At 45.5% G+C, this 22,894-nt stretch overlaps 1 protein-coding gene across 2 annotated transcripts in view; it reads left to right on the forward strand.

Moving 5' to 3' along the window:
- The window catches only part of gng12b (guanine nucleotide binding protein (G protein), gamma 12b), a 70,659-nt gene that overhangs the window by 42,610 nt on the left and 5,155 nt on the right, over positions 1–22,894 (forward strand). For both annotated transcript variants that reach the window (XM_021604442.3, XM_036978451.2), the window contains exons 2-3: positions 16,368–16,409; positions 16,510–16,618. In XM_021604442.3, coding sequence (XP_021460117.1) covers positions 16,526–16,618 — 93 coding nt within the window. In that variant the 5' untranslated portion in view covers positions 16,368–16,409; positions 16,510–16,525. The remainder of the gene's footprint in view (positions 1–16,367; positions 16,410–16,509; positions 16,619–22,894) is intronic.

Below are 22,894 nucleotides of genomic sequence, written 5' to 3' on the forward strand. Positions count from 1 at the left end.
TTGAGTAGTGAGTACTGGCAGCGATTACAGCACCGAGTCTTCTTGGGTATGACGCTACAAGCTTGGCACACCTGTATTTGGGGACTTTCTCAGATTCTTCTCTGCGGATCCTCTCAAACTCTGTCAGGTTGGATGTGGAGCATCGCTGCACAGCTATTTTCAGGTCTCTCCAGAGCTGTTAGATCAGGTTCAAATCCGGGATCTGGCTGGGCTCAAGGACATTCAGAGACTTGTCTTAAAGCCTTGGCTGTGTGGTTAGAGTCAGAAGGTAAACCCTCGCCTCAGTCGGAGGTCTTGAGCACTCTGAAGCAGGTTTTCATCAAGGATCTCTCTGTACTTTACTCTGTTCATCTTTCCCTCGATCCTGACTAGTCTCCCAGTCCCTGCCACTGACAAACATCCCCACAGCATGATGCTGCCACCACCATGCTTCACCATAGAAGATGGTGCCAGGTTTCCTCCAGAAGTGACACTTGGCATTGAGGCCAAATAATTAAATATTGGTTTCATCAGACCAGATCATTTTGTTTCTTATGGTCTGAATCCTTTAGTTGCCTTTTCGCAAACTCCAAGCGGGCTGTCATGTGCCTTTTTACTGGGGAGTGGCTTCTGTCTGGCCTCTCTACCATAAAGCCCTGATTGGTGGAGTGCTGCAGAGATGGTTGTCCTTCTGGAAGGTTCTCCCATCTCCATAGAGGAACTCTGGAGTTTTGTCAGAGTGACCATCAGGTTCTTGTTCACCTCCCTGACCAAGGCCCTTCTCCCCTAATTGCTCAGTTTGGCCAGCTCTAGGAAGAGTCTTGGTGGTTCCAAACTTCTTCCATTTAAGAATGATGAGGCCACTGTGTTCTTGGGGACCTTCAATGCTGCAGACATTTTTTGGTACCCTTCATCAGATCTGTGCCACGACACAATCCTGTCTCGGAGCTCTGCGGAGAATTCCTTTGACCTCATGGCTTGGTTTTTGCTCTGACATGCACAGTCAACTGTGGGACCTTATATAGACAGGTGTGTGCCTTTCCAAATCCTTTCCAATCAGTTGAATTTACCACAGGTGGACACCAATCAAGTTGTAGAAACATCTCAAGGATGATTAATGAAAACAAGTTTCACCTGTGGATTAGTGCATGCTCATCTGCCACGCTGATCCTCAATACGGGGGCGCCTCAGGGGTGCATGCTCTGTCCCCTCCTGTACTCCCTGTTCACCCATGACTGCATGGTCAAGCACGACTCCCAAAACCATCATTAAGTTTGCCGACAACACAACAGTGGTATGCCACAAACAATGATGAGACAGCCTATAGGGAGGAGGTCAGAGACCTGGCAGTGTGGTGCCAGGATAACAACCTCTCCCTCAGCGTGATCAAGACAAAAGAGATGATTGTGGACTACAGGAAAAGGAGGACCGAGCACGCCCCCATTCTCATCAATGGGGCTGTAGTGGAGCAGGTTGAGAGCCGCAAGTTCCTTGTTGTCCACATCACCAATGAACTATCACGGTCCAAACACACCAATACAGTTGTGAAGAGGGCATGGCAACACCTATTCCCCCTAACAATACTGAAAAGATTTGGCATGGGTCCTCAGATCCTCAAAAAGTTATACAGCTGCACCATCGAGAACATCCTGACTGGTTGCGTCACTGCCTGGTATGGCAACTGGTCGGCCTCCGGAAGCACGGCACTACAGAGGGTAGTGTGTACGGCCCAGTACACCACTGCCATGCAGGACCTCTATACCAGACGGTGTCAGAAGAAGGCCCTTAACATCTCCAAAGAGTCCAGCCACCCTAGTCATATACTGTTCTCTCTGCTACCGCACGGCAAGCGGTACCGGAGCGCCAAGTCTTGGTCCAAAAGGCTTCTTAACAGCTTTTACCCTCAAGCCATAAGTCATAAGTCTCCTGAACAGCTATTCAAATGGCTACACGGATTGTGGTGAAGCCCCACCCGTTGTCAAAGCTGGAGACCTTTATGTCTTCAAGACACCACTACTAAAACCAGTCAAACCTTGGACACAGATCACACACACACACACACACACACACACACACACACACACACACACACACACACACACACACACACACACACACACACACACACACACACACACACACAAAGAATCCCCCAAAATCTTAAAAAAAAGCCTTATTGCACAATGTACAACATGTGCAAAGCAATCCACAATTGGTGCAAACTTATCACATGCCATTTCTGCTCAAACCCTGCACCTCCTGTACTTTGAGCTGATTGTTTTACTGCCATAAGAGGGAGTCCACCTGGAATGTTGTTTCTATGGAGCATGTTGTTGTATCTAAATTCATACTGTGGCATTGTTGAATACTTGTTTATGAATGGCTTGAAGGGCATTCTAAGGCATGTATTATTTCCCTATAACGCACTGTATATTTGCAGGGTAAATTCAATGGTTATAGTTCATTCTTACACCTTCTATGTTTGAGCTGCTTTTGAAAGCAAAGGTTGAATTGAAAACATTACTGGCATTGATGAATTCGATTTTCATACTGCTAGGTTAGGACTGATGTTTGGTTAACAAAACTAGCAAGTTTGTTTGTTTATTATTAGAATTATAGCCATGGCATGAAAAAAGGGATAATCAACTCAGGGCTCTATGCATTCTCTGGAAAATAATGCAACTCCATGGAACGCATAGCACCTCGTTGATTGGCCCTTACATATCTTTGAACAGGTTCTTCTTGAACTTGTACATGGACACTAGCTTTGCATATTATCACTTTAATGAGTTTGTGTTTTCTCTAAACTATTAATTGCATGTGCATCATCAAATCTGCATGATTCATCTTGTTTGTGCACTGTGCTTCTGTTTGTTTCACTGTTTCACCTTTACAGAAGGTCCTTTAAAACATACTTTACTGTTTCACCCTTACAGAAGGTCCTTTAAAACATACTTTACTGTTTCACCCTTACAGAAGGTCCTTTAAAACATACTTTACTGTTTCACCCGTACAGAAGGTCCTTTAAAACATACTTTACTGTTTCACCCTTACAGAAGGTCCTTTAAAACATACTTTACTGTTTCACCCTTACAGAAGGTCCTTTAAAACATACTTTACTGTTTCACCCTTACAGAAGGTCCTTTAAAACATACTTTACTGTTTCACCCTTACAGAAGGTCCTTTAAAACATACTTTACTGTTTCACCCTTACAGAAGGTCCTTTAAAACATACTTTACTGTTTCACCCTTACAGAAGGTCCTTTAAAACATACTTTACTGTTTCACCTTTACAGAAGGTCCTTTAAAACATACTTTACTGTTTCACCCTTACAGAAGGTCCTTTAAAACATACTTTACTGTTTCACCCTTACAGAAGGTCCTTTAAAACATACTTTACTGTTTCACCCTTACAGAAGGTCCTTTAAAACATACTTTACTGTTTCACCCTTACAGAAGGTCCTTTAAAACATACTTTACTGTTTCACCTTTACAGAAGGTCCTTTAAAACATACTTTACTGTTTCACCCTTACAGAAGGTCCTTTAAAACATACTTTACTGTTTCACCCTTACAGAAGGTCCTTTAAAACATACTTTACTGTTTCACCCTTACAGAAGGTCCTTTAAAACATACTTTACTGTTTCACCCTTACAGAAGGTCCTTTAAAACATACTTTACTGTTTCACCCTTACAGAAGGTCCTTTAAAACATACTTTACTGTTTCACCCTTACAGAAGGTCCTTTAAAACATACTTTACTGTTTCACCCTTACAGAAGGTCCTTTAAAACATACTTTACTGTTTCACCCTTACAGAAGGTCCTTTAAAACCTACTTTACTGTTTCACCTTTACAGAAGGTCCTTTAAAACATACTTTACTGTTTCACCCTTACAGAAGGTCCTTTAAAACATACGCTACTGTTTCACCTTTACAGAAGGTCCTTTAAAACATACTTTACTGTTTCACCTTTACAGAAGGTCCTTTAAAACATACGTCACTGTTTCACCTTTACAGAAGGTCCTTTAAAACATACTTTACTGTTTCACCTTTACAGAAGGTCCTTTAAAACATACTTTACTGTTTCACCCTTACAGAAGGTCCTTTAAAACATACTTTACTGTTTCACACTCTTTACAAATGTATTTTCTCTTGTGCCATATACCATCATAAAAAGTATCATCATCTCAATGTTCTTGTGCTAACAATTTACAGTAACTTTACGTTTTATGTTTACAACTAAATGAGTTATGGCCCAGTTAGTACTGTATATAGTCATGATGATCGGACTTACAGCATTTGACAGATAACAGAAAGAACACTGAGCATGCATGTTATATGAAAGATAAGAGACTGAAAAAAATGTGTGTGTGTGTGTAGTTCTCATCCTCAGAATGCCCATATTCCATTCCAAAAGGCCAAATTATGTGTCATCAACAATGGCCCCACCTCAGCCTGCTGGCAGTGGATGCATACCAATTGGCACCCTATTCCCTATATAGTGCACTACTCATATGCCCTATATAGTGCACTACTCATATTCCCTATATAGTGCACTACTCATATTCCCTATATAGTGCACTACTCATATTCCCTATATAGTGCACTACTAGGGCTCTGTAGTACACTACATAGGGAATAGGGTGTCATTTGGGGTGCTGTCAGTGTCTCATCTCTACAGTTTCATGCTCTTTGTCCTCTCCATTAGTATAATACAAACAGGGACTTCAGGTGTTTTTGTGTTTTGTTTGCTTTTGAGACTCAAACCCCTTCCGTCCATAGGCAACGTGACATACACCTCACCTCCACCTCTTTTGTTGTTGTCATTTGCAATGTAGATGTCAGTCATTCTTAATCAAATAGTCTGAAGGTACACAGGCCCCTGGGCTATTTGGCTGAGAATTGTCAGTTCTAGCCTATCATTTGAATTGCATAATGATGGCCTACTAGAAGGGAGTCCTTGTCTGTTTCCCAAATGGCATCCTATTCCCTATATGGTGCACTACTTTTGACCAGGGCCCATAGGGTCTGGAATGGAATCGTTAATAGGGCTTAAATCCTGAATGCAACAGGAAGGACATGCATTATAAAGAAGCATCATCTTTTTACAAATCACCCACCCTGTATTCCCCTCATGCTTGTTCCCTGGAGGTATTGATATACATTGCATGTCTTCTTGTTCCAGCTCTGGCAGTCAGGAATGTCTTGTGGTAAATAGAGGAAAGGTGACACCCCTCTCTGCCAGCTACCTTGAAGGGATTACACACAGCAGTTGAACTTTGCACATGATGTACACAAATGTTTTGCCACAGAATGAAACAGCACAGCAGGAAATGGAAGGAGCATTAGATACTGAGTGTATCTGTTAGTGGAACCACCTCATTCTGATGAGACATACTTTTGAATATTGTTCTTTCATAAGGCATGTTCAGTACATCCAGAAAGTATTCAGACCCCTTGACATTTTGTTATCTCACAGCCTTATTCTAAAGTGGATGAAATCGTTTTTTCCCCTCATCAATCTACACACAATACCCCATAATGACATCACAATACCCCATAATGACATCACAATACCATATAATGACATCACAATAACCCATAATGACATCACAATACCCCATAATGACGAAGCAAAAACAGGTTTTTAGAAAGTTTGCACATTTATAAAAAATGTCAAACTAAAATATCACATTCACATAAGTAGTCAGACCCTTTACTCAGGACTTTGTTGATGCACCTTTGGCAGAGATGTTCGATTCGGGTTCAAGTCAGAGGAAGGCCCAAAAAATTGTCAGAGACTCCAGTCACCCAAGTTATAGTCTGTTTTCTATGCTACCGCACGGCAAGCGGTACCGGAGCGCCAAAACTAGGACCAAAAAGCTCCTTAACAAATTCAGACTGGTGAGAATGTCCTGTCTGCTCTGCTTTAGATAGGAACTCAACAGTACTTCCTTTTACACAAGAACTGAAAGGTATATTTTTGTCATAATGCTGACAGAATTGTGTAGTTCAGCAAAATAGTCCAAGCTATTAAGAAATAGGTCATATATATTGCCAGCTGTACTGCACAGCTGGGGGGTTGCATTTACGTGTAGTAGGGTAAGAGATGTTCACCATTATAGCATTTAGGACTGTGAATTAAGTAACTCTCTGGTGCAGTCAACGTGAGAGAAGCAGCACAAGGTAGTATAACAATGAGGGGTTGTGGGCCAGCTGGATTCCTATCCAGTGAGCCACTACTGCAGTCAGTCGGGGCCTCTGATCTGTCTAGACACAGGCGAGTCATTGGCTGTTGGTTGTTGAGATCCAACTACTCTAATTCTGCTCTGAAATACAGAACTGCTCCAGGCAACAGGAAGTTGCTTTTGTGTGTGTGTGTGCGTGTATGCGTGTGCATGCGTGTGTGTGTGTGCATGTGTGTGTGCGTGTGCATGCATGTGTGTGCGTGCGCATGCGTGTGTGCGTGTGCATGTGTGTGTGTGCGTGTGCATGCGTGTGTGTGTGTGTGCATGCGTGTGTGTGTGTGCGTGTGCATGCGTGTGTGTGTGTGTGCATGTGTGTGTGCATGCGTGTGTGCGTGTGTGCATGTGTGTGCATGCGTGTGTGTGCGTGTGCATGCGTGTGTGTGCGTGCATGCGTGTGTGTGTGCATGTGTATGTGCGTGTGCATGCGTGTGGGTGCGTGTGCATGTGTGTGTACATGCGTGTGTGTGTGCATGCGTGTGTGTGTGCGTGCACACATTTGTGTGTGTGTGGAGGGGGCTCCTCAGCTCATTTCTCAATCCTCTGGGGGATTTAAGCCTATGCGGTCAAACTGCTGTAACTTCAAGCCAGCTCTGTGTGCCGTGCAGTCACAGAAGTTTTTCTCCCAGGTGGGTTTTACAGTCACCGGTATCAGACCAGTAGTAGACTAGAGGCCTCAGTCCTTTCAAACCTCTTACTCAACAGGAAACAGTGGCCTCCGCCTAGTCTGGTCTGGCAGTGTAGCACACAGTAAGTAGTTACAGTCACTGACTGCCCTGCTTAGCATGGATTTCCTGCTTTCCACTTAATGACCCACATTAGTTATATCACTGTAGGGAAAGGAATGAAACACCACCACCCAGAAGCAGCAGAATATTAGCCTGGTCCCATATCTGTTTGTGCTTTATAGCCAACTCCTATGGTCGTTGTATGACAGCACCAACAGCTCTGGAACCAGGCTAGCATCACCTCACTGTTTCAGAAAGGGCTGGAGGAACCCAGCTGTCTTTCTGATTGAGATACTCACTTATCAAGTTGGAAGAGGTGATAACATCTCATCACACCTACCTCATAATAGAGATGTTACTGAGTTACAGGTTTTGTAAATAGTAAGCTGTCTGAGTGCTTATAGACATTTCGCAAAGTTACATGACTTGAGAAACAGGATACTGGTATTACCCTGGCTTTGAGAGCTTAAGAGGAGTTGGAAGATGATGAGAGCTGCACCGTGTTCTGTGTCAGTTTGGTGGCAGTTAGTATGTCATTATTTGCAATAACTACCTGAGCAAGAACAAACACAACGTTTCCTTTTCTTATTAACCACCTGAGGTCCTAGACGCTGCCACACACAAAGATGAGCTCTCATCCCTTCCTCAGCCCTCCCCTCGTCAGCCCTCCCCTCCTCAGCCCCCTCACCTCAGCCCTCCCCTCCTCAGCCCTCCCCTCCTCAGCCCTCCTCACCTCAGCCCTGCTCTCCTCAGCTCCCCTCCTCAGCCCTCCCCTTTTCAGCGATCCTCACTCCTCCCCTCCACAGCCCTCCCCTTGTCAGCCCTCCTTTCGTCAGCCCTCCCCTCCTCAGTCCTTCCCTCCTCAGCGCTCCTCAGCCCTCCCCTCCTCAGCCCTCCCTCCTCAGCGCTCCTCAGCCCTCCCCTCCTCAGCCCGCCCCTTGTCAGCCCCCCCCCTCAACCTTCCCCTCCTCAGCCCCTTCCTAGAACCTGCCACACACAAAGATGAGCTCTCATCCCTTCCTCAGCCCTCCCCCAGCTCTCCCCTCCTCAGTCCTCCCCTCCTCAGCCCTCCCCTCGTCAGCCCTCCCCACCTCAGCTCTTCCCTCCTCAGCTCTCCTCAGCCCTCCCCTCTTCAGTGCACCTCCGCCCTCCCCTCCTCAGCCCTCCTCTCCTCAGCCCTCCCCTCAGCCCTCCCCTCTTCAGCACTCCTCAGCCCTCCTCTCCTCAGCCCTCCCCTCCTCAGCCCTCCCCTCTTCAGCACTCCACAGCCCTCCCCACCTCAGCGCTCCTCAGTCCCTCATCCTCAGCCCTCCCCTTGTCAGCCCTCCTCTCGTCAGCCCTCCCCTCGTCAGCCCTCCCCTCCTCAGTGCTCCTCAGCCCCTTCTCCTCTGCCCGCCTCTCATCAGCCCCCCTCCTCAGCCTTCCCCTCCTCAGCACTCCTCAGCCCCCCCTCTTCAGCCCCTTCCTAGAACCTGCCACACACAAAGATGAGCGCTCATCCCTTTCGCAGCTCTCCCCTCGTCAGCCCTCCCCTCGTCAGCCCTCCCCACCTCCTCAGCCCCCCCCAGCTCTCCCCTCCTCAGCCCTCCCCTCGTCAGCCCTCCCCTCCTCAGCCCTCCCCTCGTCAGCCTTCCCCTCGTCAGTCCCCCCCTCTCAACCCCCCCCCCAGCTCTTCCCTCCTCAGCCCTCCCCTCGTCAGCCCTCCCCTCGTCAGCCCCCCCCTCGTCAGCCCTCCGCTCGTCAGCCCTCCCCTCGTCAGCCCTCCCCTCGTCAGCCCCCCCCTCGTCAGCCCTCCCCTCGTCAGCCCTCCCCACCTCCTCAGCCCTCCCCACCTCTCCCCTCCTCAGCCCTCCCCTCGTCAGCCCTCCCCTCGTCAGCCCTCCCCTCGTCAGCCCCCCCCCCTCAGCCTCCGCCCAGCTCTCCCCACCTCAGTCCTTCCCTCCTCAGCCCTCCCCACCTTAGTGCTCCTCAGCCCTCCCCACCTCAGTCCTTCCCTCCTCAGTGCTCCTCAGCCCTCCCCACCTCAGCTCTTCTCCACCTCAGCACTCCTCAGCCCCCCCTCTTCAGCCCCTTCCTAGAGCCTGCCACACACAAAGAGCTCTCATCCCTTCCTCAGCCCTCCCCTCCTCAGCCCCCCCCCCCCTCCTCAGCCCTTCTCAACCCTCCCCTCCTCAGCCCCCCCCCCCCCCTTCAGCCCTTCTCAACCCTCCCCTCCTCAGCCCTCCCCACCTCAGCTCTTCCCTCCTCAGCGCTCCTCAGCCCTCCCCTCGTCACCCCCCCCCTTCTCAGCCCCCCCCTCTGTTCAGCGCTCCTCAGCCCTCCCCACCTCAGCCCTCCCCTCCTCAGCCCTCCTCAACACTGTCTCAACCCTCACACTTTTATCTCTCTAAAGCCGACACCAGAACACGATAGGGGCAGGTTAACAAAAGGATGAGAGACAGTCAAACGCTTCCATGCAAGTGGAATTGCATTTGGCTGTGATGGATACAATAGATAAGGCATAGCACTGAGGCTTAGTGTTGAGATGTGCCAGAGCAGACAGGGTTGACTAAAAGTTAATGATCTGATCTGTAATGCTCAACTATGCCAAGAGGGTATCACTCGCTCTGCAAGCCAAGCAGCAGTCAACCTCTCTGAGTCTTTGTTTTCAGGTCATCCTGCATGATGACAGCTAGAATGTTTACAGGTGTTTATGAATTGTAGCTGTTCGGAAAGTATGTCGAATGACGTTTAAGCAAGTTAGCAACATAGAGGGACACATGAAAATGAATGTCCCTCACCACCACCCTTACCAGCTTGTGAGCTTTTCCATTGCTGGGTAGCAAAGAGAGAGAGAATCTGTTTAATTTGCTTAGCTGTCCTGATTGTTCTAAAGTAAGATAAAATGCCTCTAATGGACCCGGAGAGAGTGTTGCGTGCGAGGCCCTTTTCATTACGCTGCTTCAAGGTAAATGGACTGCATGCAACAGATTTAGTTTGCATGACACCCCTCCTCCCCGTTCCTCCGCCCTTTATCCTCCTCTGTGTGTGTGTGTGTGTGTGTGTGTGTGTGTGTGTGTGTGTGTGTGTGTGTGTGTGTGTTTGTGCACTGTGTATTAATAGAACCAGATGGTGGAGCGTTTCATTGATGTGGCATCTGGTCATACACACTGTGCCAGACAGATTCTCCCTTTGACTACTCTCCAGACAGATTCTCCCTTTGACTACTCTCCAGACAGATTCTCCCTTTGACTACTCTCCAGACAGACACTCTCTCCTACTCTCTCACATGTCACCCTGTTGCCTGCTGAAAGAATAGTGTGCATAGATGATCTCATATTTACTGCTAGGCTACAAATGACCCCAGTTTTGTGAAGACACTGATAATGATCGAATGAAAAACAAATATGTTGAATTAAGATCAAATACACAGTATGCTTCCTGAAAGGAAATGATGCACGTCAATGTCAATGTGTAAACACACCTGGGATCTTGACTTTGCCTGTCATCCATCTATTGACTGGCTTACGGCGGTATTATATGAAGAATAAATAAACTTCAAAGCAAGACTTAATCCATGGATGTTGTTCACCTTCCCTCTCACTGCAGGGTGTACATGCGCTGGAAGCCATAGATGGACTGCCGCTGTGTCTTAGGAAATCTTACATCAAAGACATCTTACTCACAAAGCTTTGGTCACTTTCTGACTGATTGGGAATCTGTCTGTTGTGTTGTGTGGGACAGGCCACACACAGCACGACTCTGAAAGTGTGACTCTTGGTGAGATACACTACAGAAACTGAAAGACAAGATAACCTGATTGCCTTCACATCAAAGCCCAGGTGGGAAGGAAGATACGGAGGAAAGGGTGAGAAAAGAGTCTGTGTGACATTATTGTTCTGGGTATAACCTCAGCCGACCACCTAATTCACTACTTCCCTTCACAGAGCTCTGTGGAAGAACATATATCCCCTGTATATAGCCTCGCTACTGTTATTTTATTGTTGCTCTTTAATTATTTTGTATTTATTTTTTTACTTCAGTTTATTTTAGTAAATACTTTCTTAACACTTATTTTTCGTAAAACTGCATTGTTGGTGACTCAGTGGCTAAGAACCCTTCTATCCGGTTGAGTAGATTGTAAATAAAACACCTTGTTGTCCACCTAAAGGCACCCCACTATTCCCCATTATTCTGTCTGAACAACAAATAACTGCACAGTAAATCTGTCATCATCATGAGAATCACTTAGAATCAATATGGCACCTCTTACGGTCAATACTCAAACCTGCTTGACTGTCATTCCTGTTGCGTTGCATCTACAGTTCTTCAGAATTCTGAAATGTTCTTGAAATGTCTCCAGATGTGTTCCTTTCATAGCACACAGCAAATTGGCCAGTGTTAACTAGTGTAGATCTTTCACTTTCTAGTGTTGATTCAATAGTTAAATGAACACTAAAGAGTTCAATTAACATTCAGTGGAATGAAATAACCCCACTGTTGGTGTTGATAACCAGAGTTGAAACAAAACCACACCCATCTTTATTATATTTCCCAGCATGCTCCATTGCAGGTTGATTATTATAATTATTTGTTTCAATATCTATGTTTTTATTAATCTTATGTTACTCCAATATAAACATACATTTTTCGAAACGAATCCAATCTGTTAGTAGTTGGACTTGCATCCGTTACTGAAATGGTTATTCCAGTTTAAATACTTTAGTTTAGATGTAGTATCATCTTAGTCTTCCCAACCCTGGCAGTCATTCTGAATCCAGGTTGCTGGGGATTTTTTTCTCTCAAAATGTTGGATATCCCCTCTCTGGCTAGATTCCAATATGAGTTACACATCACTTTGCAAGCCAGCATACTGTGACTTGCAAGGCATGATGTGGCCTGTAAACCATGTGTTTCAGGCCACTGTATTAGGCTAAAACTAGGCCATCAAAATAAGACCTATATTGATTGTAATATGCATTGTATTGTCTTAAATAATTTAACTTTAATTATTAATGATAACATATTCACTTAGGATCTCACTTGGCAAAGGCCACAGGACTGAAAATGAATGAATGCAACCACCATGTCTGTCAGTAGCAAACACAGTCTTAGGTGGTACTGATAACTACAATATTCACTCGAATGGTACCCTGGGAAATATGCAAATAAGGAACAATACTTTATTTGCATAAAATAAGGTGTTGAGTGTGTGTGGTTCTTCGAAGAACCATCCCATTTAAGGTTCTTCTGAGTGTACTATGTTTGTTTTTCTATGGGTGGAGATTTTACACTAGATCAGAGAGCCTGTGTCTTTTCCCTGCATGGCTGACTAGCTGCCTGCTCTGTCTCCCAGTCCCAGATAGCATCAGGCTGTCTGAGATTAGTACCCATGAGGGTGCAGTTCAACTTTCTTTTTTTACTCCCGGACCCTATTTTTGGTCCCTCCATTTTGCACATCACCCACTGTCAGTCCGGCAGCGTCAAGCATCTAGTCGCACTGATAACACGTCTGTATTGTTCCTGTGGGGCTCTAATGTCCCCCGAGCCTTGAGAGCTCATTGTACTATCATTGTAGTATCAGGTTTCAGACACATTTTTAGGCCCAGGCGTAAGGCCAAGCCATCTTGTTGCTAGGCAGTTTAGTAGTGCGGAGGATAGATAAAGGACCTGCTTATTCTCTCATGGCCATTAGCCTACCAGTTAGGGACTGATTTTCCCATTGGCCTACCAGTTAGAGACTGATTTTCCCATTGGCCTACCAGTTAGGGACTGGCGGTTAGTGACTGTGTATCGGTGGCAGGATTAGCTTCTGATTCAGTAGTAGTGCAGAGGATCGATAGGCTGATAATAGATGATATGAGATTTGTTCTCACAGCTCAGCCCAGTCTCTCTTCTTACAATTATCTGAATATAGCCAGTGTCTATTTCACACAGTGTATTAGCAATACAGTCATTGATAATATCTATAACAAGTAACCATAGTAAAGACCATAGTTTCACCAAAGTAGGTCTTAGGTATCTCAACCGTTGATGTGGTTTATCTGTGTAGTAATGTCTAAAGAGAAGCAGGTAGTGTCATAATTATAGTTACACACCACAGGTCAGAGCTCGTCGTTAGTTGGACCTCTCAGAAACCTGCTTCTTCTGGTGTAGTGACAACCCACTTGTGTACACACCAGAGCCACACTACAGCAGCCACATTACAGCCACATGAAACCAGTGCCTCAGTGGTCTCAGAGCAGTATATGAATAGTATCAATGATGCAGTGTGCTGTAGTAGATGGCATTACTAAAGACTCCAATCTGTGGTCCAGAGAGGTGGCTGGGTAGCAGGATGGGATGCTAGCTATGGCATTCCTACAGATAATCCCTGACCCTTGGCTGCCTTTCCTGGACGAGAGAGCAAAGCAGGGAGGTGGTCCTATTGGCTGGCTAATATTTGTAAAGTGAGAATCTGTGAATCCCTAGACTTAGTCCCTCCAGCACATCCGACAGGGGTCGCCCAACTGTGGCTTTTTCCTGCCCAGGAACAGAGAGTTATTTCAGGGTACATCAGAGGCCTGGGAAGAACCTCAGTGAATCAGGACTAATGTCCCAAATGACACCCTATTTCCTATATACGGTGCACCTCTTTTGACCAAGCCCCATAGGGCTCTAGTCAATACGGAATAGGGCCCTGGTCAAAAGCAGTTTACTATATAGGGAATAGGGTGCCGTTTGGGAAACAACCAGGCTGTTCCTAGAGGAAAGACAATCAGCACGGCTGGTGTCAAACTTACTTTTACTTTTTACTACTGAAGCATTAGCAAGACCATGGACAACAGCTTTCAGCTTGTGTCAAAGCCACAGGGAAATGCCACTGCCAGCCCAGACGTGTATGTGTGGTCTGGTGGTGGTTGGCACCTCTGCTGCCAGCTTTGCCATGCCAAGTGGGCCTCTTACAGTATCCTTGTGGACCATGTCCTTAGGTGGTCTGACCAGGTGTGGAGGGACTATCCGGTATAAATCCTATGAACCCCTGGTCGTGGCCACCTAAAAACAGATGCACAACGAAACCCAGCTGCGTCACAGAATGACTCTAAACTGCATTCCAAATGGCACCCTAGTCCCTATTTAGTGCACTACGTTTGACCAAGGGCCATAGGGTTCTGGTTAAAAGTAGTGCACTACATAGGGTGCCATTTTAGGCACTCACTAATACTGCACATACTAATACTCTTATGTACTTTCTTTAAGTAGATATAAGATATGATTAGATTTGAAGCCTCTACAGTTCCTTTTAGTCTGACTTTCCTATTGCCTACAGCATTAACCTGATCCATACATCTAGCCTCCTTTACTATGACATCACTGAGAGGTCAGACAAAACAAAGGTCAAGACAAAGTAGCACCAACTGAACACACTTCATTGAGTTGACTAGACAAAAGCTAGTTGTTAGTGTTGCACACAGTGGCACTCAGCCCATTGACCCTCAAGCACCTCCTCTTTATGGTCCAAGCCCTAGCTGCTAGCCTCACGTTCAGTCTGGTGCAGACGTTAGTTAGACACTGGGTTAGTAGCCCTTGTCTGATCCAGCCCTCCGATTATGGCCTTCTTCCTGTGTTCACTCTATCATCGTCTGGTCAGTGTAGTGGTCTGGCTGTGTTTTAAAACCCACTGTTGCGCAAATAACAGAGATATGCACATTAAACCACTCCTGTGTCTAGCCAAGCCAAGCCCAAAAAAGGCACTGAGGCAGACATGAAGTTGAAGGGCTCTTGAAGTGTCTCAGAGCATTGAAAGATGTATTAATTCAAGGAAAGCTGCGGTGTGGAAGAGGATGAAGTGTCTTTGATTATATCAAGATCCTCACGTGAAGGAAAGCGTGTTGAGACTGTGGTTGAGAAGTGTTTATTTGTCAGGATACTTTGTTTCTATTCTTATACTTACTCCTTGTGGTACTAAATCTTTATGTTCCTGTCTGTTTGGGTGACTAACCACCTCTGCAGCTCTCTCCTCCTCCGACCGCCTCTATTTTTAAAACCGGAACATATTTAATAATTTATACTTCCGAGGGGAATTGAACTGGCTGTCTGGCTGGGGATACATCTTCCTGTGAATGGAGGAGGAAGGAAGGGAAAGGAAGGGAAGGAGGAGAGGAAAGGAGTGGGTTGGTAGGGTGATTAGAGAGATGTATGCTTCCGATGGAGGTCTCTCCATCCAGTTTGTACTCAGCTGAACTGTGGCTGGCTGCAGATGACTTTATTCCATTTCAGCTTCCTTCCGTCCTCCTCCTCCATAAACCTCTCAGCCATTGTAATAGGAGTACATAGGAGGCGGGGCGATAATGCTTGTATTTTCCTTTTGACCCACATTCAAAAGTGTCACACAAGCATGAAGATGTCATGATCGAGGGGGGGGCATTTATGCAGGAACCAATGGGATGCTCAATGGTGTTCCTGTATGCCCACATACAGGAACGCCCCGAATTGCAGCCCGCAATCACACACTATTGGATTCTACTGGAAACCAGACTGGAAGTGAGGGAGTGAAGAAGTTAATGAGTTTTTGGTGGCGAGAGAGATAAAATGAAGTAACGTTTTTGTGACCATCAGCTTTGAAATCAGCATATTTTGCAGTATGGTTTGCACAAACAAATTACTAGGGTAGTGAATTGATGTTGCTTCAGCTGTAAGCTAGCAAGGAACGTTAGCCTACAATTAAAACCGGAAGCTACCGGTATCGTCTTGCATTGTTCTAGCCTGTATGGACATTGTTTTGAACAGTTTCAACACTTCTACATGCCGTGTTGCATTATTCAACTGTGTTCATTTCTGTGCAGCATGAGTAGGGAGCTAACAATGCAGCCCAGACAGCTCTAGCAATGAATGGAGTGGAGCAGGCACTTTGCTCTTCACTCTATGAAGGGGCTGCATTTATACACAGACTTGATCCTCTCAATCACGTGAGACATTTGACAGAAGTATCGAATGTACATTTTTTGTATTGAAATTCTAAGTTTTGGTATACCCGTGCAACACTAAGACCAATGCAGACTGCCCATGTTGTGCAACCACTTTCGTCTATGCCAGTCTGTGCGTGATGTGCGTTAGCTTGTTCGTAGGTTGTTGGTTGAGTAGTAAATTGCAGATTAACCTCCGACTTTCACTTTTGGAAAGTTACTCTGGAGAGGAAGGACAGTAAGAGTAACAGCTGCGTCTAGCCACAGCGTGTTTGTATGTTCTGTTCGGCAGCTTGTCAAAGTTCTGTTCCTGGCACTTAACCATCTTGGGTTATTCTCCAACACACCATCTGCTGTACAAAGACGTAAGACGTGCCTGCTGATGTAGCTGGGATACCTTTTATGAGATTGTTATCCAGGGACTGTCTGTTCAGCTGCCCTATATGGATGTTCAAATGTTGGTTTATTGTGCTTTTCTTTCGTTTTTTCCAGATAAGCCACAGAAAAATTGCCAGTACTCCAGAATTAAAGAAGGTATTTCCAATATTCATTTAATAAGTCATTCATTTATTGTCAGTCATTCTTTTCCATAGTGTTATACAGTACTGAGTCCAGTATGTGTGTTTCAACACAGGTGTGTGGAGACCAACATGTCGTCAAAGATGCAGAGTTCCAATAACACAGCCCATGCCAGGAGGACAGTCCAGCAGCTGAGAATAGAGGCCAGCATTGAGAGGATTAAGGTACGCTTCTCAAACATAACCCATAATTACCTAAGACTGTACGTACAGTGCCTTGCACAAGTATTCGGCCCCCTTGAACTTTGCGACCTTTTGCCACATTTCAGGCTTCAAACATAAAGATATAAAACTGTATTTTTTTGTGAAGAATCAACAACAAGTGGGACACAATCATGAAGTGGAACGACATTTATTGGATATTTCAAACTTTTTTAACAAATCAAAAACTGAAAAATTGGGCGTGCAAAATTATTCAGCCCCCTTAAGTTAATACTTTGTAGCGCCCCCTTTTGCTGCGATTACAGCTGTAAGTCGCTTGGGGTATGTCTCTATCAGTTTTGCACATCGAGAGACTGAAATTTTCTCCCATTCCTCCTTGCAAAACAGCTCAAGCTCAGTGAGGTTGGATGGAGAGCATATGTGAACAGCAGTTTTCAGTTCTTTCCACAGATTCTCGATTGGATTCAGGTCTGGACTTTGACTTGGCCATTCTAACACCTGGATATGTTTATTTTTGAACCATTCCATTGTAGATTTTGCTTTATGTTTTGGATCATTGTCTTGTTGGAACCCAAATCTCCGTCCCAGTCTCAGGTCTTTTGCAGACTCCATCAGGTTTTCTTCCAGAATGGTCCTGTATTTGGCTCCATCCATCTTCCCATCAATTTTAACCATCTTCCCTGTCCCTGCTGAAGAAAAGCAGGCCCAAACCATGATGCTGCCACCACCATGTTTGACAGTGGGGATGGTGTGTTCAGCTGTGTTGCTTTTACGCCAAACATAACGTTTTGCATTGTTGCCAAAAAGTTCAATTTTGGTTTCATCTGACCAGAGCACCTTCTTCCACATGTTTGGTGTGTCTCCCAGGTGGCTTGTGGCAAATTTTAAACGACACTTTTTATGCATATCTTTAAGAAATGGCTTTCTTCTTGCCACTCTTCCATAAAGGCCAGATTTGTGCAATATACGACTGATTGTTGTCCTATGGACAGAGTCTCCCACCTCAGCTGTACTCACCTCTGCAGTTCATCCAGAGTGATCATGGGCCTCTTGGCTGCATCTCTGATCAGTCTTTTCCTTGTATGAGCTGAAAGTTTAGAGGGACGGCCAGGTCTTGGTAGATTTGCAGTGGTCTGATACTCCTTCCATTTCAATATTATCGCTTGCACAGTGCTCCTTGGGATGTTTAAAGCTTGGGAAATCTTTTTGTATCCAAATCCGGCTTTAAACTTCTTCACAACAGTATCTCGGACCTGCCTGGTGTGTTCCTTGTTCTTCATGATGCTCTCTGCGCTTTTAACGGACATCTGAGACTATCACAGTGCAGGTGCATTCATACGGAGACTTGATTACACACAGGTGGATTGTATTTATCATCATTAGTCATTTAGGTCAACATTGGATCATTCAGAGATCCTCACTGAACTTATGGAGAGAGTTTTCTGCACTGAAAGTAAAGGGCCTGAATAATTTTGCACGCCCAATTTTTCAGTTTTTGATTTGTTAAAAAAGTTTGAAATATCCAATAAATGTCGTTCCACTTCATGATTGTGTCCCACTTGTTGTTGATTCTTCACAAAAAAATACAGTTTTATATCTTTATGTCTGAAGCCTGAAATGTGGCAAAAGGTCGCAAAGTTCAAGGGGGCCGAATACTTTCGCAAGGCACTGTATATATTACATTTTTCATCCTGCAAGAACTGCCTTCGCGGACCTTCTTTAACAATTCCACAACGAATACCTAATACATACAAATCTAAATAAAGGAATGGAATAAGAATATGCAAATATATGGATGAGCAATGTCAGAGCGGCATAGGCTAAGATGCAATAGATAGTATAGAATACAGTATATACACTACTGTTCAAAAGTTTGGGGTCATTTAGAAAGTTCCTTGTTTTTGAAAAAAATAAAAGTACATTAAAATAACAGAAAATTGATCAGAAACACAGTGTAGACATTGTTAATGTTGTAAATTACTATTGTAGCTGGAAACAGCAGATTTTTTTATGGAATATCTACTTACGCGTACAAAGGCCCATTATCAGCAACCATCACTCCTGTGTTCTAATGGCACGTTGTGTTAGCTAATCCAAGTTTATCATTTTAAAAGGCTACAGACAAGTCCTCAACTGGCAGCTTCATTAAAAACTACCCGCAAAACACCAGTCTCAACGTCAACAGTGAAGAGGCGACTCTGGGATGCTGGCCTTATTTTGTCCATTAAATGTGCGCTTTGCTTTAAAAAACAAGGACATTTAAGTGACCCCAAACTTTTGAACAGTAGTATACATACGAGATGAGTAATGTGAGATGTAAACATTATTAGAAAGTGGCATTATGAAAGTGACTAGTGTTCTGTTTATTAAAGTGGCCAATGATTTCAATTCTGTATGTAGGCAGCAGCCTCTGTGCTAGTGATGGCTGTTTAACAGTCTGATAGCCTTGAGATAGAAGCTGTTTTCAGTCTCTGTACTGACCTCGCCTTCTGGATGGTGCCGGGGTGAACAGGCAGGGGCTCGGGTGGTTGTTGTCCTTGATCTTTTTGGCCTTCCTGTGACATCAGGTGCTGTAGGTGTCCTGGAGGTCAGGTACTTTGCCCCCGGTAATGCATTTTGCAGACCCCACCACCCTCTCGAGAACCCTGCGGTGATACAGCCCGACAGGATGCTCTCAATTGTGCATCTGTAAAAGTTTGAGCGTTTTAGGTAGAGGTCGACCGATTATGATTTTTCAACGCCGATACCAATTATTGGAGGACCAAAAAAAGCCGATACCAATTAATCGGCCCATTTAAAAAAAAATGTATTTGTAATAATGACAATTACAACAATACTGAATGAACACTTATTTTAACTTAATGTAATACATCAATAAAATCAATTTAGCCTCAAATAAATAAACATGTTCAATTTGGTTTAAATAATGCAAAAACAGTGTTGGAGAAGAAAGTAAAAGTGTAATATATGCCATGTAAGAAAGCTAACGTTTAAGTTCCTTACTCAGAACATGAGAACATATGAAAGCTGGTGGTTCCATGAGTCTTCAATATTCCCAGTTAAGAAGTTTTAGGTTGCAGTTATTATAGGAACTATAGGACTATTTCTCTCTATACGATTTGTATTTCATATACCTTTGACTATTGGATGTTCTTATAAGCACTTTAGTATTGCCAGTGTAATAGTATAGCTTCTGCCCCTCTCCTTGCTCCTACCTGGGCTCGAACCAGGAACACATCGACAACAGCCACCCTCAAAGCATCGTTACCCATGCAGAGCAAGGGGAACAACTACTCCAAGTCTCAGAGCGAATTCCGTTTGAAACGCTATTAGCGCGCACCCTGCTAACTAGCTAGCCATTTCACATCGGTTACACCAGCCTAATCTCCTAAACCTATATGGGAGGGTCTAGGTGGGCATGACTCCGAGGTGGCGGTTCTGGCTCAGGATGTGGACCCCGCGCCATTTCTGACTCGTCACACTTACTTAATGTCTCTGGAGCGGGAACCTCACCGCCGACCACGGATTAGAGGACGCCACTGGACTGATGGTCGAGTCTGGAGTGAGTGGCGGATTCGGACTGGTAGGGAGACTCTGGCGGATCCGGACTGGTAGGGAGACTCTGGCGGATCCGGACTGGTAGGTTCCGGACTGCGACCCGTCGTAGGAGGTTCCGGACTGCGGCCCGTCGTAGGAGGTTCCGGACTGCGGCCCGTCGTAGGAGGTTCCGGACTGCGGCCCGTCGTAGGAGGTTCCGGACTGCGGCCCGTCGTAGGAGGTTCCGGTCTGTGGACTGTTGCCGGACACTCTGGACTGGGTACTGTTGCCAGACGCTCTGGACTGGGTACTGTTGCCGGACGCTCTGGATTGGCGAGGCGCACTGTAAGCCTGGTGCATGGTGCCGGTACTGGTGGTACTGGGCCGAGGACACGCACCTCAGGGGGAGTGCGGGGAGGAGGAACAAGGCGTACTGGACTGCCGAGTCGCACTATAGGCCTGGTGCGTGGTGCCAGCACTGGAGGTACCGGGCTGGAGACACGCACCTCAGGGCGAGTGCGGGGAGGAGGAACAGGGCGTACAGGGCTCTGGAGACGCACAGGAAGCCTGGTGCGTGGTGTTGGCACTGGTGGTACTGGGCTGTGGACACGCACCTCAGGGTGAGTGTGGGGAGCAGGCACAGGACGTACCGGGCTGTGGAGGCGTATTGGAGGTCTGGAGTGTAAAGCTGACACAACCCGTCCTGGCTGGATGCTCATTCTCACCAATGCGAGGAACTGGAATATAGCGCACCGGGCTAGAAATGCGCACTGGAGACACCGTGTGCATCTCTGCATAACACGGTGCCTGACCAGTTACACGCTCCCCACGGTAAGCACGAGGAGTTGGCTCAGGTCTCCTACCCAAATTAGCCAATCTCCTCGTGTACCCCCCTCCCAAAAATGTCTTGGGGCTGCCTCTCGGGCTTCCGTGCTAGCCGTGTACCCTTATATCTTCGCCGTTCCTCCATTCTCCTGTATCCCTCCTCGCACTGTTCCAAAGAATCCCATGCAGGCTCTGGCACTCTCCCTGGATCGATCGACCAACTCTCAATCTCCTCCCAGGTTGTTACCCACTCGTCCTTCTCCCAGGTCCATTTCTCCATTAAGCGCTGTTCCTCCCAATCACGCTGCTTGGTCCTTTTATGGTGGGTTATTCTGTCACGATCGTCGTATTGAGTAGACCAAAGCGCAGCGTGGTGTGAATGCATGATTTAATGAAAAGACAGAAAAAACAAAGTACACTAAAACAAACAAACACGACAACGTGACTGCTAAAGAAACACTGCTAACAAGCAACATAACATAGACAATAACCCACGAAATACCCAAAGAAGATGGCTGCCTAAATATGGTTCCCAATCAGAGTATACGATAAACACCTGCCTCTAATTGAGAACCAATCTAGGCAACCATAGACATATACAGTGCCTTGCGAAAGTATTCGGCCCCCTTGAACTTTGCGACCTTTTGCCACATTTCAGGCTTCAAACATAAAGATATAAAACTGTATTTTTTTGTGAAGAATCAACAACAAGTGGGACACAATCATGAAGTGGAACGACATTTATTGGATATTTCAAACTTTTTTAACAAATCAAAAACTGAAAAATTGGGCGTGCAAAATTATTCAGCCCCTTTACTTTCAGTGCAGCAAACTCTCTCCAGAAGTTCAGTGAGGATCTCTGAATGATCCAATGTTGACCTAAATGACTAATGATGATAAATACAATCCACCTGTGTGTAATCAAGTCTCTGTATAAATGCACCTGCACTGTGATAGTCTCAGAGGTCCGTCAAAAGCGCAGAGAGCATCATGAAGAACAAGGAACACACCAGGCAGGTCCGAGATACTGTTGTGAAGAAGTTTAAAGCCGGATTTGGATAAAAAAAAGATTTCTCAAGCTTTAAACATCCCAAGGAGCACTGTGCAAGCGATAATATTGAAATGGAAGGAGTATCAGACCACTGCAAATCTACCAAGACCTGGCCGTCCCTCTAAACTTTCAGCTCATACAAGGAGAAGACTGATCAGAGATGCATCCAAGAGGCCCATGATCACTCTGGATGAACTGCAGAGATCTACAGCTGAGGTGGGAGACTCTGTCCATAGGACAACAATCAGTCGTATATTGCACAAATCTGGCCTTTATGGAAGAGTGCCAAGAAGAAAGCCATTTCTTAAAGATATGCATAAAAAGTGTTGTTTAAAGTTTGCCACAAGCCACCTGGGAGACACACCAAACATGTGGAAGAAGGTGCTCTGGTCAGATGAAACCAAAATTGAACTTTTTGGCAACAATGCAAAACGTTATGTTTGGCGTAAAAGCAACACAGCTCATCACCCTGAACACACCATCCCCACTGTCAAACATGGTGGTGGCAGCATCATGGTTTGGGCCTGCTTTTCTTCAGCAGGGACAGGGAAGATGGTTAAAATTGATGGGAAGATGGATGGAGCCAAATACAGGACCATTCTGGAAGAAAACCTGATGACCCAAAACATAAAGCAAAATCTACAATGGAATGGTTCAAAAATAAACATATCCAGGTGTTAGAATGGCCAAGTAAAAGTCCAGACCTGAATCCAATCGAGAATCTGTGGAAAGAACTGAAAACTGCTGTTCACAAATGCTCTCCATCCAACCTCACTGAGCTCGAGCTGTTTTGCAAGGAGGAATGGGAAAAAAATTCAGTCTCTCAATGTGCAAAACTGATAGAGACATACCCCAAGCGACTTACA

This window comes from Oncorhynchus mykiss, chromosome 5 (assembly GCF_057628025.1).
Source record: "Oncorhynchus mykiss isolate SJ-2025 chromosome 5, ASM5762802v1, whole genome shotgun sequence".
In the NCBI taxonomy this organism is placed as follows: domain Eukaryota; kingdom Metazoa; phylum Chordata; class Actinopteri; order Salmoniformes; family Salmonidae; genus Oncorhynchus; species Oncorhynchus mykiss.